The sequence below is a fragment of the Calidris pugnax genome, unplaced genomic scaffold (genome assembly GCF_001431845.1).
Source record: "Calidris pugnax isolate Ruff unplaced genomic scaffold, ASM143184v1 scaffold98, whole genome shotgun sequence".
NCBI classification, from domain to species: domain Eukaryota; kingdom Metazoa; phylum Chordata; class Aves; order Charadriiformes; family Scolopacidae; genus Calidris; species Calidris pugnax.
The window spans coordinates 85475-103042 of NW_015090829.1; the positions used below are offsets into that span (position 1 = coordinate 85475).

General features: G+C 49.0%; 2 protein-coding genes across 3 annotated transcripts in view; both read right to left on the reverse strand.

Annotated features, from left to right (window-relative positions):
• The window catches only part of LOC106887237 (transaldolase), a 10025-nt gene extending 9763 nt beyond the window's left edge, over positions 1–262 (reverse strand). Inside the window, exon 1 of the mRNA XM_014940688.1 lies at positions 42–262. Coding sequence (XP_014796174.1) covers positions 42–138 — 97 coding nt within the window. The 5' untranslated portion in view covers positions 139–262. The remainder of the gene's footprint in view (positions 1–41) is intronic.
• Positions 263–2726: 2464 nt separating this feature from the next.
• EPS8L2 (EPS8-like 2) overlaps positions 2727–17568 on the reverse strand; it is a 74034-nt gene continuing 59192 nt past the window's right edge. The window contains exons 11-17 of one of the 2 annotated variants that reach the window (XM_014940715.1): positions 17178–17293; positions 13591–13702; positions 12312–12419; positions 10291–10426; positions 6348–6531; positions 5395–5527; positions 2727–5058 (exon numbers count right to left, since the gene is read on the reverse strand). In XM_014940715.1, coding sequence (XP_014796201.1) covers positions 4987–5058; positions 5395–5527; positions 6348–6531; positions 10291–10426; positions 12312–12419; positions 13591–13702; positions 17178–17293 — 861 coding nt within the window. In that variant the 3' untranslated portion in view covers positions 2727–4986. The remainder of the gene's footprint in view (positions 5059–5394; positions 5528–6347; positions 6532–10290; positions 10427–12311; positions 12420–13590; positions 13703–17177; positions 17294–17568) is intronic. The other variant, XM_014940716.1, reaches the window with a different exon arrangement.

Below are 17568 nucleotides of genomic sequence, written 5' to 3' on the forward strand. Positions count from 1 at the left end.
GACAAGAGCCCCCCCCTCTTTCCCCTGCCGCCCCCCCTCACCGTTGAAGTCCCCGGTGTCGGCCACCACGGTGGTGTGGTGCTTGAGCTGATCCAGCGCCGACTCCATCTTCTGCCGTTTAACGGGAGACACCGACATAATCCGTTCTGGGGAGGGGAGGGGGGGGCCCTCGCGCCGCCTATAAGGAACCCTGCGTGCCCTGAGGGGAGCCGGCCTGCGCGCGCACCCGCCGCCCGCCCGATCGCTCGCGCCCGACACCCGCCGACCGCGGGGAGGGGAGGGGCACGCCGCCCGCCCGCCCGCCGCCAATCCCAGCCCAGCGGAGGGGAGGCGGCCAGCCAATCAGAAGCACGGAGAGGGGCAAAAAAGACGCGGCCGGGAGGAGCCGGGGCGGGGCCTGGAGGGGAAGAAAGTTTGTGATTGGGTGGTTCGGCGGCTCGTGAGGGTCGGGGGGTGGTCGCTATGGCGACGGGGATGCGGCTGCCCCCGGCCGCCATTGCCCTCCCAGAGGGGAGAGCGGGCAGCGCGGCGCTCGGGGGAGCCGCTCTCCGGGTGGGTTAGGACCGAGGGGTCCCTCTCGTCCCCGGGAGCTCCCGTGGGGCCTCCCCGCGGCCGGGCACGGCGCCGCCCCTCGGACCGCCCGCCCTCCCGCTGGGCCTCGCCGGTGCCATAAGATGGCGGTGGGAGGGCCGGGGAGGGCCAGAGGCCTTCGCCCCGTTTGGCAGCCCCGGGGCGAGACTCCGGCCGTGCCGCGCCTCCCTTAACCCCCGCAGGAGCCGGGCGGTGCGTTTCCTCACGAAGCCGTGGCCAGGCCCAGCACAGCCGTGGCTGCAGCCTGCCCTGCCCTGCCCGAGGGAGCCCTGCGCCCAGCGAGGGGCCTGTGTCTGGTCATTTGCCTGAACTTCACTTCAGCTCTAGAGATGGCGGTCCCGTTAACAGGGTTGTGCTTCTGGAGTAGGGAATGGGACTTGGCTGGAGATGCTGGAGAATCTGCTGCTTGGCCTTTATATGCAGGCTCTTTGGCCTTTTCAGCCTGGAGAAGAGGAGGCTGAGGGGAGACCTTATTGCTCTCTACAATTCCCTGAAAGGAGGGTGTAGAGAGATGGGGGTCGGTCTCTTTTCTCAAGTCACAGGCGACAGGACAAGACGAAATGGCCTCAAGTTACACCAGGGGAGGTTCAGGCTGGATATTAGGAAAAATTTTTTCACTGAAAGGGTTCTCAGGCATTGGAATGGGCTGCCCAGGGAGGTGGTTGAGGCACCATCCCTGGAGGTGTTCAAAAGACGGGATGACGTAGAGCTGGGAAGTATGGTTTAGTGATGGTGTTGCTTCTTGTTTGTTGTGTGGGTGTCTATTTTTGTCAGTTAGGTTGACGGTTGGACAAGATGATCTTTAAGGTCCCTTCCAACCTAGAAGATTCTGTGATTCTGGTCCCCTTGTTTTGTCTTGTGGTGTTTCAACTGTGGAAGCTGCCGCAGTAATTTCTCCTTCTGATAAACAGGGATTTGGTTTTGTACGACCTTCTCAACCCCAAGAAGATAATGGGAAGAGCTGTTACGTTAAAGCCCTGTTTGGAATCTGTGACGGTGTGGGAAACATGTTCTCATTGTCTCCAGAGCCCTTTGCCAAGGAACTGGGGAGCCTCCCGTGCGTGTCCCCTCCCTTTCCTTTGTTCTCTGCCTTGTGTTAGCTGGGGCTGACCAGCCCTGGGTGGTTCTGGTTTGCCAGTGCATGATGTGGCCTTGGACAGTATCTATGTAAATGCTGGTGTGTTGTCTGAGTTGCATGTTCCAGAGGTAGGAAAGGTTTGTTCTCCAGGCTGATGAGAAAGGGGATGTTTTGGATTCAGCTGGTAGCTTTCCTGGTATTTGATTACTCTCACATGTGGCTTTTTTCACCTACCCCTCTTTTCACATGTGAATGATTACCAAGGCATTAACATCCTTCCTTTTGATGATTAGATGATGAGGGGTCTGGAGCTTCTCTCTGATGAGGAGAGGCTGAGGGACTTGGGACTTCTTAGTCTGGAGAAGAGAAGGCTGAGGGGGGATCTGATCAACACCTTGATTACTCTCACATGTGGCTTTTTTCACCTACCCCTCTTTTCACATGTGAATGATTACCAAGGCATTAACATCCTTCCTTTTGATGATTAGATGATGAGGGGCCTGGAGCTTCTCCCTCATGAGGAGAGGGTGAGGGACTTGGGTCTTTTTAGGCTGGAGAAAAGAAGGCTGAGGGGGATCTGATCAACACCTATAAATACTGAAAGGGGGGGTGTCAGGAGGATGGGGCCAGGCTTTTTTCAGTGGTGCCCAGGGACAGGACAAGAAGAAATGGGCGAAAACTGGAAGATAAGAAGTTCCACCTAAACATGAGGAGGAACTTCTTTGCTGTGAGGGTGGCAGAGCCCTGGCAGAGGCTGCCCAGAGAGGTGGTGGCGTCTCCTTTTCTGGAGACATTCCATCCCTGCCTGGACACGTTCCTGTGGGACCTGCTCTGGGTGGCCCTGCTCTGGCAGGGGGTTGGAGGAGATGATCTCCAGAGGTCCCTTCCAACCCCATGGGATTCTGGGATTCTGTGAATGGCAGCTTCCAGAAACCAAAGAAACATGGTTTCAGATACTTTGCTGTGTGTCTTAGAGTGACCAGCTGTTACGAAAAACAGCCCTTAACCCTGGTTTTGTGCCCCGTTGCTTTCATTTATATCCAAGTGCAAGAGACAGAGTTATAAGTATAACTTAACTATTTTAATAAATCTTATACAGTGCGTGGTTATATAATTTTATCCTTCGTTCAATTACATTAATGTACAGTACATCATAGCGTTATCTGCAGGCAGTACAAATATAACAGATGCACAGCTCAGTCATATGGAAATTTTTAAAAGTGACTTCTGCAGTAAGGTCTACTGAGATATTTATTTTACGGAATGCTCCTGTGGCTCCCGGCTTTACAGACCTGTCACGTGGGCTTCTACTCTCATCCCAAGTAACTGTTACTCTGTGCAATTTGTTTTCCTTTATACCCAAAGACAAGAGCGGTGCTGTGTTTCCTAGCTCACCACTTGTTTCTATTTGCATTTTAGAAATCATTCAGCCTCCTGTGCTTCTAACACCAATGGTTTGCCAGCGTTCCCACCCTGCTTCCCATCCCCACCCTAATCCAGAGCCAGGGCTTCTCAGGAGGATTGTCCTCTTCATCCCTCCCTGACGAGGTGAGTGCCCTTTGCAGACTCCAGCTGCTGTGACTAAAAAACAAAATCCTCCTCTGGAAGTTCCTTGCCTGCACCCTAGTTCTGCTGCTGCTAACAGTGTCCTATTTCAAGATTAAGAAAATATATCAGCCCTTAGAAATATTTTTGGAAGAACAAAGCCAAAATTGAGAGGTGCATCAGTATTCTCAGACGTGACACGTGTTCCCCAGCTGCTGCTTCACAGCTTTTGCTGTTAAACGTGCAAGGACAGGCCCAAATTGTGCAAAGACTTAGGCACGTGCTTAGCCTTGCCAAGAGGTGAGACCGGGCAGCGCGTAAAGGAAAGCACATGTGTAAGTTTTTGTGGAGTTTGGGCCTGAATTCTCATTTGACCGAGGTGAACAAGAGAGAAAGACAAAGTCTCCCCGCTCTGCGAGCAGTCCCTGTAGGTGTGTTTGCTTTCCTGCATTCTTATCAAGTTGGTCTGCAAGTAGAATGTAGATCAAAATCCAGCGTGTGCCAAACTTGCTGTGGACAGGAAAACCACGACAGGCTTGCTTGAGCTTTTAAAACTTTCAGTAAATTATCGATACATAATCAATTAATTATATGTCTCTAGGGAAAGGGATTTTTTTTTTTTTCCTCGTCCCTGTGTGTAGATTGTAAGAGCGAGAGGGTGTTTCACTAGATAGATATATACATATGCACATAATGTTATTAAGAAAAAACAGGAAGAACAATCGCCTCTATTAAACTAGATGATTATTTTTTTTTCTTGTGGCCTTTTTTTTTTGCATTAAACCAGCCTTTTCAAGTGTGCTTCTCAGATATTTAGGAAGCATTTCAGCTTGCTCTTTGCAAGGAAAATGTGAGGGTGAGTGGTGAACACCCAGGAAGGGCTTTGGGTGTGACTGGGCTGGGAGCACACGGGCAGGGGTTTATCTTCTCCTTGTTTGAGGCCGGGCTTTGTTAATCCTGCAACTTTCCGAGAGAGGATCAGTGGCCAAGGTGAAGGGCTGCCCTGAGCCCCGGCCTCTGCGTAAGCGGGGATGATCAGCCTGAGCTCACCTATTTGTGGCTTCAAATCACTTGTCACTCGGCTCCTGCTCGTTATTACGCAAGAAAAGCCCCGTTTCCAGTGTTCAATGACAGCACTGACTGGTCCATGTGTTCAGCAGCCAGCCCTAGGTAATGTGTGTTGCAATTCAAGCCTCCTCGTCCAACGAGGGGGCACAGGGGGACAGAAGAAGGACAGTGAATAGTCACAAGGCTACTGGGGGTATCTGCCACAGAGAATGAAATGAGAAATGGGAGAAAAGACTTATTTCTGTGGTCCAGACTCTCTAAGCATCAGGCTGGCTTGTTCTGGGCCATGTGCTGTGTCCTCTCTTCCCGAGCCCCCCTTGGCTGGGGGGTGGGAGCAGGTACAGCCCTTTGAGAAAAGCTTTGTGGGGTCTTTTTTTTCTTTTTTGCTTGAACCCAGCCATTGTCATACGTTCAGACACGTGGGACTAATGATCTTGCTCTGATGGCGTGCACATAAAATTTCAGTATAAAATATATAGTTATAAAAACAAAAAAAAAATACTTCATGCAATATTAAAACACCTTTCCCAATGGGACATGGTCTTATCGTCTACCCTTATCAGTGTTCAAGAAATTGTCACTTTGATGGCAATTAGACCGCCAAGTGTGGAGCACTGCTGTCTCTTGCCTGGACTGGGGATCATCACTTTCATTCCCTTTTTCTGTACTACTATGACTAATAGCTGAAATAAAGCAGATAGATTTTAATTAGCGGAATCAATCCTCTCCTGGCGACGCTTCATGATTTCTTGGAGCTCCGACTCCCCTCTGCTTTTCTAGAATGGAAACAAAAGAGGAAGTTGGAATTTTAACTTCGAGCTGGAGTTAAATTACAACATTTAACTCATGCTGTAGAAGTAGAGGTAGTTTCACAGGGCTGAGCAATACCGGTGAGCAGGCAGACCCGCCAGAGGAGACGGGGTGATCTGCCTTTCAGATTGGGGGCCTTTTACCTTAAAAGACTTCTCAGCATTTTTAGGTGGTGTGGTATTTTAGTTGTGTGGGTTTGGGGTATTTTGGTTTTTAAATTGTATTTCTTAAAATATCTGTTGAATGGGATATCTGGCCTGTTAATGGCACCCATTCAGGTAGCTGTGCAGAAAGCTCCTTACCTCTAGTAGGTTTTTCTCCACTGTGATTTTGCTGTACACTCTGTTCCCCTCATCGCCGCACACTTTCTTCAGCTCCTCTCTGTTGAGGGAGAAGAGCTGAGCTCCAGTGAGGATGCCGAGGTGTTCCACTGTCCTGGGAAGACACAAAGCGAGGAGATGATAATCGTGTCACACGTGGCCTCTTGCCAGGGGTGAGGAGTCAGAGATAAAAGGGCTGGGAGCAGCTGAAATGCAGGACCAGGACTGTATCCCTTGTGCCAAGGTGGCTGCCGTTGGGTAACCCAAGCTGTGGGAGGAGCAGGTGGAGCCATCACCCACGGTGTCCCCAGTCCCCTGGGTATTGCAGCGATTTCACCCCGGTTGCGTGGCATTTGGGGAGCAATCCTGGAGCTCCTCTTGGCTCACTGTGCAGAGGGGGAGCTGCAGCTCCTCACCCTCCACCACCTGCAGCTTCTTGCTCCTTCCCTGGTGGCTGGGAAGATTTCCTAGTCCCGGCTCAGCATCTGGCTCTCCCTCAGAGATACTTCAGGAGAGCCTCTCCAGAGACAGGCAGTCACCTGGACGTTCAGGCCATGGGTTAATTAGTTAATCAGTTATTTTTCTCTAAGTTCAGCACTCTGACCTGGCTCACCGGGGCCAGGGGTAGGACTTTGTGCAGAGTTTGGCTGCGAGTTGTGTGAATAAGCAAGACCAATCCTTTATACCTACTCCTGGGTCTTGTTGCACCATAAGACAAGGTTTATTTGAACGCATAAGAAAGAAAGGGATTAAGTTTGGGCTTTTAATATACTGGTTATATAGCCTGGGTTTAATATGATTGAAATCTAATTTGCAACACAGGCTCTGTAAGTAAATAGGAGTGACTCGTAATCCAGTTGAAATGTTAAGCTGCCTCCCCCACTCCTTTTTAAAGGAAGGACCAGCATTTCATAAGGTAGCAAAGCAGATCTTACTGTTCACTGAATGACTTTGCCTCCAGCCAAGCTTTGACTTCTTCGGTGCTGGATTCGAAGGTGAGGGGCACGAAAACTTCCTGAGGCTTTTCCACTTTGAAATTCCTGTGGGGGGGCTGGATTTTGTTGTTTGTGATCATCTTTAGCAACTCATCGTTCAGCTCACCCATTTGATGAATAAGTTCTGGGGAAACAAGACAGAAGGTAGAGAGCGGGGAAAGAAATCCAGTCTGCAGTCACAAATCTGATTAAATTACTGTGTTTGCCAGGAAATTGTGAGGAAGATCAGAATTAATTCTGGAAATACACCGAAGGAAAGTGCTTACTTTTGTGTTTTAGTTCTAAAGAACACGCTTAAGTGCTTTGTTAGAGCAATAGGTTGAGCAATGATGTTTTGACCTTCAAACTTGCATCGGGAACAGATGCGTAAAGGGAGACCCCCGTGGTTTTGGAGGCTCTGCTGGAGCAGGGTGAGGGACTCTCCCCTTCCCTCCCAGGCCGATACTCTCAATTTCCTTCAGTTTTTGAAACCTCTCTTTCTCTTTGGGAGAAACCCAAAGATTTCTGCAGTTCTTCTCCAGAATGATGGAGAGGAGGAATCACACAATAACAGCCAAATGCTGGCTGTCCACACAGCCATGGCTGGAGCTAAAAAGCTGCTTAAGGGTTTCTGGCAGCGTTCCTGGTAAATGCAACTGCATCTCTGAGAGTCTGGCCTCATCGCTTCATCAGCGTCCATTAGGCTAATTGGGGAGTCTTGGAACAACTGCTGCTATTCCTGGGAGAAAGGAAACCTCTGGTTCTGCTGTTGAGCAGGATCGATAAGCTGAATTTCTAGAGGGAAGTGTATTCTCTACCATGGTCTGTACCAGCAGCCCAGCTGTCCCATTTAACACACACACACTCCCCTGTTTAACCCAGTAGAGACTGGTCTGGTGTGGGAGAGGAGAACTCGCATCTCCAGAGGTGTTTGCTTTTGGCCAACAGGAGCCAGGCTACCCATCAGTCTGCCTGGAGAATTTGTGGTCAAAAGCATTTCTTGGGGAAAAAAAAGGGGGTCATGTTTAGCATCATAATAGGAGAACATTCAGATGAGGACACATTCCTTTGTGTGACTGGTGCCTGCGGGGAGGGGGGGCTGGTAAGGGCCTCTATTTTCACCTATTTCATCTACAAATTTATACTGGGATGGATCTTGTTTCTCGTGTTGCCACCCTGTCCTGTTCATTGCACCTCTGGCCTGTTCATTGCACATCACTCCAAGGACATCAAACCCTGCAACACCAAGAGTTTGCTCATGGGTGTAAAACCTGACCTGGCTGTGTCTCTGCTCCCACCACTGCTGTCAAGAGGTGACAAGGGACAAGGTCCCTTTTCCCTGATGTCTGCTGTTGTGTTTCTGCTTTGGTTTGTCATCTTCCTGTTTTTGAGTTCCTTAGTTCCCTTCGGGCTATTGAAATAAGGAAATTGCCCAGCAAACTGAGCAGCAGGGAGGGATAAAAAACCCCAAGCGCGTGAGAAGGCAGAGGTCAGGGAGGCCTGGCCATTTCTGAGATGAGGTTCCCATTTTTTGGTGCCTCTGTGTTGCTGTTAATTTTCTTCCCATTGCCCCTTCGCTGTCGCCTGGTGTGGGAGGCCAATTCTGTGAGTACCTACAATTTGAGTCCAGGTTTTGAGCTGTAGCCCCTCTCCCTCTGCTTTTCAGTCCTTTCTGCTACTCCTAGTAAGTAATTAGCTGATCCGAGCCCTCGGAGCCCCAACTCTTGCTGTGCAGCTGAATGGAAGAGGCTAAAAGGAAGCAGGAGCCGGGGGTGAGCAGCTCACTCCCAAAACTCCAGTGACACCTCACCTAGTGTCACTTTTTCCATGAAATTCTCCTCAAGACTGTGGAGAATAACTCAGTGTTATTAATAGATACGTGTCCGTGATGGTCGTACTACAGGACTTCAGCCTTCTGGAGAAAAGAAGGCTGAGGGGGGATCTGCTCAACGCCTACAAATACTTCAAGGATGGGTGTCAGGAGGATGGGGCTGATCTTTTTTCAGTGGTGCCCAGGGACAGGACAAGAGGGAACAGGCACAAACTGGAAGATAAGAAGTTCCACCTAAACATGAGGAGGAACTTCTTTCTTGTGAGGGTGGCAGAGCCCTGGAAGAGGCTGTCCAGAGAGGTGGTGGGGTCTCCTTCTCTGGAGACATTCAAACCCCACCCAGACACGTTCCTGTGGGACCTGCTCTGGGTGGCCCTGCTCTGGCAGGGGGTTGGAGGAGATGATCTCCAGAGGTCCCTTCTAACCCCATGTCATTCCATGATTCTGTGACTTTCCATCATCCCAAAAGGTCTTCTATTCCCTGGAGTCCCCAGTAGCTGAACAGGGGGTGAACCTTGGCTGTGGTCTTGGGGAGACACCTTGTTACAGGCATATGTGGGGTGTGATAAGGGGGTGAGGTGAGCACCTCCTGGTCTTTCTCATGCTCTGGGACCCTGTGCATCATGCTCAGGACAAGGGAGAAATGCGAATCTCATGTTTGACACATCTGCTGGCTGGGATTTCGCTGGCATCACGGGGAGAAAAGAGGCCAGGTGGGCACTGCCTGGGTGGCAGGAGACAAGGACAAAGGGAGTGAGAGAAAGGGATGGACCTGAACGTGGGTGGTTGCTCAGACCCATTAAATGTGTTGGTGGGGAAAGGAAACTCTCTCCTTGGGAGGAGGAGGAAGGTCAAGGAGATGGGGAGGGACACTTCATGAGGGTGTGTAGTGATAGGATGAGAGGGAATGGTTTTAAACTGAAAGAGGGGAGATTGAGGTGAGATGTGGACAACTTGTTTGGTGTGAGGGTGGTGAGAGCCTGGCCCAGGTTGGCCAGAGAAGCTGTGGCTGCCCCATCCCTGGAGGGGTTCAAGGGCAGGTTGGAGGGGGCTTGGAGCAACCTGGTCTGGTGGGAGGTGTCCCTGCCCAGGGCAGGGGGTGGCACTTGGGGGGCTTTAAGGTCCCTTCCAACCCAAACCATTCTATGAATCTCTAAGCTGGAAGGAGGGTTGAGGTGATCAGCGTTTTGCCCTGTTTGTCCCAGGCTGCCTGAGAGCTCCTCAGAGCTGCCCCGTTGACTGTTGTACTCCCTGGAATCTCGTCCAGATCTCCAAAGCCACCGCTGGTCTAGTGCTTATCACTACCAGGTGGAGTCACTCCTTGTGCAGAGCCTTTTGAGGGAGAACACCCTCAGGTAGGTCTGGTTACACGCACACAGCGACCAAAAATAGCGGCCAGACCGTTCTGGCAACAGGAAAGAAAGAAAGAAAACCTCACAGAAGCTTCTTGGTCAAGTCATAGAATCCTAGAATCATAGAATCATAGACTCTCGGTCAAGTCATAGAATCATAGAATTGCCCAGGCCGGAAGGGACCTCCAAAGGCCATCTAGTCCCACCCCCCCGCAGTCAGCAGGGACACCCCCAACTAGACCAGGTTGCCCAGGGCCTCCTCGAGCCTCTCCTTGAATATCTCCAGGGATGGGGCCTCAACCACCTCCCTGGGCAACCTGTTCCAGTGCTCCACCACCCTCCCAGTGAAGAACCCTCTCCTCATCTCCAGTCTAAAGCTGTTCCCCTCCAGCTTGAAGCCATTGCCCCTCGTCCTGTCACTGCAGGCCTTTCTAAACAGGCTCTCCCCAGCCTTCCTGTAGGCTCCCTTCAGGTACTGGAAGGCTGCTATTAGGTCTCCCCGGAGCCTCCTCTTCTCCAGGCTGAACAACCCCAGCTCCCTCAGCCTGTCCTCGGAGCAGAGGTGCTCCATCCCCCTGATCATCCTCGTGGCCCTCCTCTGGGCCCTCTCCATCCAGTCCCAAGAGGCAAAGCCGTGGTGCTGAGCTCCCTGGCTGCCCGAGGCTGCTGTGTGTGGTGCAGAAGGTGGGCAGACGTGGGGGGCACGGGGGGGGACACCTACGTTCTTTGGCATCCTGGGGAGAGTTACGCGATAACATCTCGCTGCCCCATTTATCCCCGGCGTAGCTGGCAGGGAGCTTGTGAGTTGGGCTGGATGGTCCGTATCCCCTGGGGTCGCTTTTGTACCTCTGGTTAGACTAGGTGAGAAGAAAGAAAGAAAAAAAAAAAAAAGACGCGTGTAAGGATTATTTTGCCATTTTTCATCTTCTTAAACTTTTTGCCTCCCAGCCACGATGGCAGACTGAGGGACAAATTGCCATGTTGCCCCTGTGCTGATCCGGAGCTGCTCCAGACCTCAGGTGGAGCTCCATGGAAAAAGTTCATTTCTGGGGTCTCAAGAGAACAAACAGAACCTGAACCAAAGGCCAAAGACGGGGTGAAGGTATTTACACCCCTGAAAAACATCAGGAGGGGGTTTCGTGCTCGCTTACTGCTGCTGTGGGTCGCTGCTCCCACCTGCGTGAGGCCCTTCAGCCTTTTTACTACACAGAAAGTCCTGCTTATAGGGTTTCCTTGGGGATGGAGGGCGAGGGAAGTGAGAGGATTTTTATATAAAAACAACCAGAAATCCCATTTGAAGCCGCTCTGGTAACTAGATGTTAAGTGGGACCACTGCCAAGCGCCTGGAGCAGCCTGGAAAGAGGTTTTTTTCCACATTTTGATTAAACTAACAGGGTTTTTATCCATAGGCCTGCTGGGGCACCTTATGCTTTGCCCAAGCTGTGAAATACTGAAGTGGGGAAGCAGTTCTGTGCCTCCTCAGGGCATTTAAAGCTCTCCAGCTCCACGGGTTTTGCAACGCAAGGTGCTGGAGAGCAATATTCCACTTCATGCACCCTGAGATGGTATCTCCATCTGCCTCCACTCTTGTTCCTGCTGCTCAGCTGAACTGCACGAGGGACCTGTCTGCCTTTAATTTAACTCCCAACAAAAATCTCAGCGTTTTCCTGGCAAAATCTGCCTTTTATGGGTGCGTTGGCTCTTTCAGCCTGTTCCCAGCAGCAGGGTTTCTCAGCAGCGGAGGTGATGAACCACAGCCTGCCTTTGTCTGCTCCTGAGGCTTCATCCCGACTTGTGCACAGCATCCTAACAAATCCAGGGAGCTCTAACAAGAAGACTGGTTATGCCTGGCTCCCAGTGAAATAGCAGACTCCAGACAGACCTGTTCGAGCTCTTCCAGTTTCACCACATCCAGGATGTTATACGGGACGTAACCAGCCTGCCCGCTCCGGTTGAGCAGCTTCCACCACTGCTTATTGTCCTCCAACACCTGAGGGGGAGGGAATAAAATAAATTTGCTAGTGAGAAGATGGGATTTCTGGGGAGTGGAAATAAAGCACACGGTAATGGGAAGTTGTCAGAATAACACCACCGAGGCCAGGAGCTGGCAAACAGATCGTTTGCAATTCAGGACTGAAGCCTTTCCTGAAAAGTGTCAGAATTTATCCTACTGATGAGCAGGAGAGTATCTCGGGGAGGGAAACAGAGCTGGGGTGCTGAAGAACTCATATTTCCTACTTAATTTGCCCATTTCTCCATATATTTTTTTCCAGTGATTGAGTTTGTGTTGTCTTTTTGCAATTAAAAAAGTAGTAAATCAGGAGTGCCTCCTGCCAAAGGTGCCAGGGTGTTATCATTCAGCTGCACCCTGAGATGGTATCTCCATCTGCCTCCACTCTTGTTCCTGCTGCTCAGCTGAACTGCACGAGGGACCTGTCTGCCTTTAATTTAACTCCCAACAAAAATCTCAGCGTTTTCCTGGCAAAATCTGCCTTTTATGGCCGCGTTGGCTCTTTCAGCCTGTTCCCAGCAGCAGGGTTTCTCAGCAGCGGAGGTGATGAACCACAGCCTGCCTTTGTCTGCTCCTGAGGCTTCATCCCGACTTGTGCACAGCATCCTAACAAATCCAGGGAGCTCTAACAAGAAGACTGGTTATGCCTGGCTCCCAGTGAAATAGCAGACTCCAGACAGGGGAGGCTGGTTATGCCCGGCTCCCAGTGAAATAGCAGACTCCAGACAGACCTGTTCGAGCTCTTCCAGTTTCACCACATCCAGGATGTTATACGGGACGTAACCAGCCTGCCCGCTCCGGTTGAGCAGCTTCCACCACTGCTTATTGTCCTCCAACACCTGAGGGGGAGGGAATAAAATAAATTTGCTAGTGAGAAGATGGGATTTCTGGGGAGTGGAAATAAAGCACACGGTAATGGGAAGTTGTCAGAATAACACCACCGAGGCCAGGAGCTGGCAAACAGATCGTTTGCAATTCAGGACTGAAGCCTTTCCTGAAAAGTGTCAGAATTTATCCTACTGATGAGCAGGAGAGTATCTCGGGGAGGGAAACAGAGCTGGGGTGCTGAAGAACTCATATTTCCTACTTAATTTGCCCATTTCTCCATATATTTTTTTCCAGTGATTGAGTTTGTGTTGTCTTTTTGCAATTAAAAATCAGGAGTGCCTCCTGCCAAAGGTGCCAGGGTGTTATCATTCAGCTTGATCGCGTCCCATCACAACACACAACCTAACCACATCGTACCCACGATGCAGCAAGAAGATCCCCTGGTGCTGAGATATCTCCCATTGCTCCTGCCCCTTTCAACAGGCTTGGTTTTACCCAGAACTGGGATTTTTTTTAATTTAGTTTGGGTTTTTTTTGGTGGTTTTTTTTTAAGTAATCTTCCCAGAATGGATGAGCTTTGCTGGCAAGACCCACACATGTTTCTCATTTTAGCCACTTTGTTGAGGAGAAGCCTTTTTCTCAGTCATAGACCTGTTACAACCACAACCAGTGCACAGACCAGGCTGTGTCCCTTCTCCAGCTGCCACCAGTGTTGTGCTAAGAGAAGGGTTATGAAAAAAGGTGTTTTCATAGAAAATAATTCCCTTGGCGGGGGTGGGTGAGTGGTAATAATGACCATCAGACCCAGCAAGCAGGTGAGCAGTGGGCTCCAGTGACTTGTTTTGCTTTCTTCTCATTGCTAATTAAGATGTGGCTGATGAGTTTCAGCTGAGCAGATGACCCCATGGGTTACAGCCTCCTCCTCCTGCTCCACATCAAGCTTTAGATTTGAGCAAAGCTTCATGTTACTGCTCAGAAAAGACCCAACAAAATGAGCTGGCACTTGGCAGCACCTCAGGATTTAGCTGGCACATCAAACTTTAGATTTGAGCAAAGCTTTGTGTTACTGCTCAGAAAACACCCAACAAAAGTGAGCTGGCACTTGGCAGCACCTCAGGATTTCTCCTGCTCCCAGGAAGGGGAGCAGGGTCCTCCTTTTCCCCCCCGAGCGTGGTCACCCACCTCCAGGATTTCATCCTTAAGCACTGAGAGTTCATTGGCATTTCGCGCGGTGAAATCGTAGCGGATTTTGGCATATCTCTTGGGCAGAGCCATTCCCTGTGCCTCGAAATTCCTGCAGGGAAAAAAAAAAAGAAAAACACAAAAAAAGGAGTTTTAACAGAGGCCCATTCAATAATTAGGGACCTCCTGTGAAAAACAGGTGTGAAACCCTCATGTCCTGATAAGTGGAAACAACTGCCCAGGAACCAGTAACTGGTGCTGGGGAAAAGGGTGTTGAAAAATGAGTGTAGGTAGAAGCCACTGGAAATGTGTGGGTTTTCATCAGGCCATGAACGCTGAGCTGCTGAGTGGAAATCTGCGGGTTCTCAGAAAAAGTGAGTTTGAATATTTCTATTCTAATGTATGTTTTGGAGGGAAAGGGAATGTGTTTAAGTATTTTGCTTGGGAATTTCTGAATATACAGCTTTCAGTGTTGAACTGGCTTTTTGGAGTGAGACAAAGCAAATATGGTACATGGTCAAAAATGGGAAATTGTGAAAAAGTGCAATGAAAGATTCCCTTTGACCAAACTGAAATGATTTATTTTTTCATAATTTTTTTTTGCTGGCTTAGGAGAATTTTGGAGATCTCATCTTTTTCTTCTCCAGTTAAGATGGGTATAGCGGTTGTTTTTGTTTTTTTTTTTAAATTCTGAAAATGTTTGCAGTGTGGAAAAACTGTCCTGCCTTGTTGTGTAGGGGCAGGGAGGAACTATTTTAATGCACCTTCTATGGATCTTCCTGCTTATGCTTTGCAGCCTGCCCAGCTACACGATGGGGAAGGCTCCCAGGAGCTGTATTCACAGCAGGGGTCAGGTTCTCCAGTTCGTGCCTGGTTCTGTGTAACTCAGTGAAGCCAGAGCTTCCAGCCACTATGATTTTTAGCCCAATGTCTTTATATTGCTGAGTTCTTGGGTTTGGTCAGTGATTTTAAATGTTTGATCTGTGGAAACTCGACTCTTTGTGGGCGTCTGTGGACATCTGGGGGTCTGAGGTATCTGTAAAACTTGCCTTTGAAAAGCGAGCTCGTTATGTTTATTTTCAGTGGATTTTGCTGTCTTCATTAGATGGCTATTGGTGGTCTGAAAAAGGTTGAAACCACTGAACCTCTGGTTTTATATCATAGCTATGGCTGCAGTGTTGACTTTAGTTGGCTTGATTTGGACAATTCTTGGTCTAGGCACAGCCGTGTGCAATATATAAGTTTATATTTTATATCTGTTACATAATATATATATAAAAAAATATAAATCTGTAGTGGGGGAAAGCTCAGAGCAGGCTCTCAAATTGAATCACTGGTCCAGCAAGGGAGTGGTGGCCTTACCAGCAGTGCCCTGAAGGCAGGGAGTGGGGGGAAAGCCAAGTTAGGTAGAAATTACTTCTTTTCTAGCATTCCAGAAGGTTAATGAGTCATGAGGGAAGAGATGAGGGCTGAAGGAGTTTGAAGCTAATGTGTACTTTGCATGCACCTGGATTTTACACAAGTGACCTCTGCTGATAATTGTAATATTACTTGGGGGGCTTTCGTGATGCTTCTCTGCAGCCCAAAGCCCTGGTGTAAATAACAATACTGATTCATGGGTATTTGTGTTAATAAAGCGTTTCTTGGTTAGAAAACTAGTTCAAACTACTCTGAAAAAAAGTGTGGAGATGTGTCTGTCCTGGGACTGCGATCTTGGCAAACATCTGGGCAGGCTTGGCCAAGGTCTGCTCTGGACTGAAGAAGGTGGCTGAAGCACATTCTCTATTTTAGCATCTGCTTCGGTGCCATTAACTTCCATGTTTGTTTTTCTTAAATGTTATCCATAAGGCAAATGTCCTCTTGAGGGTCTGAGAGGTGGCTAAAAAGGCACAACCCCTACCCCAGGAGAAAAGAGATCCTCGTCTGCTCTTCCCTGAGCTCACACTGTGGTCAGACCGGGTGGTCTCTCAGGGCAAAAAGGCACACTCTTCATTAGTATTCCAGGACTCAATACTATTATTTATAGTTTGCCTGAGCTGAGACTAACGGGTGAAAATATTTCCTTATGTGTGTTATCTGCCAGTCACTAAAGATGGACTTAAATGTTCTCGTGTAAACTAAGTTCTCCTTATTTTTCATAACCTCATGGAGAAAAAATGGAATAGGAGAAGAGAATTTGTTATTGCAATTCTTTCCCTACTCAATACTGCGCCTGTACCATCTTATGCTTCCCACCAGGACCTTTGATGGGGTGAATGGGAAGAATAAGTTATTTTGCTGATATAACTGGTGTTAAGGTATTTTGCTGTGAATTTGAACCTTTCTGTAGTAGTAGAGCTTATAAAGATAGTAGAGCTATTAGCTCTAATAGTAGAGCTATTTTAGATTAGAATGTAAAACCATGAAAAGCCAGTCTGGCTTTTCCAGAATTGGCTCCAGCAAAGTGCATGGTTAAGTGCTTTGCTGGGTCCGGACTTCCAGTCTTTAAAGATTTAAGTTGATAACTTGATGGCAAATCACTGCAAAGGGGAGTATGGCAGAGGATTCATTTGCAATTTGGGGAGAGTTTGTTGAAACTCAGAGATCTCGGGGAAAATTTCAAAGGCGTAAGCCCATGTAAAGAAGCAAGGAGGTAAAAAAACCTCCGAACTTTGAACTTTACTTTCATAAAGATTTTATAGCACTGAGTAATGAACTTTGAACTTTCATAAAGATTTTATAGCACTGAGTAACTGGTGATAGAAAACTAACAGTGGGGCAGAGTGGTTGGTTGAGCTCTGAGAGTGCCATCTATCCCTTGGCAAAAAGCCTGAGGCATAAGGGGTGGCTGGTTCTGGTTTGGGAACTGAACTTCCCAAGACTTCTGAAGAAAGGGGAGGTTTTTCCCCCCATTTTCTGGATTTATCTCATTAAGAAGAGTAGTCTGAAAGAAGCACCCTGTCAGTTTCCCGATGGAGAGATGGGCTAGAGTGGAAACGCCATCCTCCTTTTATTCAGACTCTAATAAATGCTTTTTTCCCTTTGGTTGTGCCTAAAAGCCAAGGGAGGAGGTGCTGCCTCAGTGGAAGTGTTTTCATGCAGCGCTGCCAAGCTCCAGCTGCTCTTTCTCAGAGTTTTCCCAGTGTTTTTCAGCAACAGAAAGCTCACGTGTCCTCATGCCTTAGTGTATATTCCTCCTATGAGGTCATTTCCATGCAAGACATTGGGGTTTCAGAATAAATGGAGTGATGCTAAATTGTCTAAACATGTGGAGAATAAAAGTGTGGCGCAGCATCTTTGGCACGTGGTTCTCAATATCACCTTGGGGGGCTGATCTTCTGGAGCAAGACCTCCTGAGTGACTCTATTTTTGCCTCTTGTGGTGGAAAACGCCTGTAACCCCTCTCCTTGTAGACCTGTTGGTGATTACAACGCAGCCAGTGTTTACGTGAATAATCCCTCCTCTGATCTTTGAGTTCCCTTGATCTCCTTAACGAGCCTGAATTAATAATGGCAGGGAGTTATCTACCAGGATGCCAAAACACGGTGAGGTGTCGCGGTGGGTGTTTCTGAGGTGACAAGGTGGGAGTTGAGGTGCCCATACGTTACCTATTTACATGCTGAGTTACGTTCTGTTTGAAGGCATCCACAGCTTGTGTCTGGTCCCCAGCCTGGCCACGCTTGAGCGAGGAGTTACGGTAGGGGTATCCATTGGCTGAGGAGAGCTGGGAAGGTAAAAACGAAGTCAGTGTTATCAGGAAAGTGGAAGAAAGCTGTATGGGAGAAAAGGAGAGTGAGCAGTAGATGAATTGTGGCCTGGGAGCTTCTGGTCATGATGAGGTGGACACCAAAGAAACGTTCTTCAGGCAAACCGGTACCTTTGGGGCTCAGTTATGGTATAGCATCCTATTTCCTGTTGATCAGGAGGTGAGGCTGATTACTGCTGCCCCTTTTCTGGCCTGATTTTCTTCCCGTATTTAACTGGTTAAAATTAACTCAG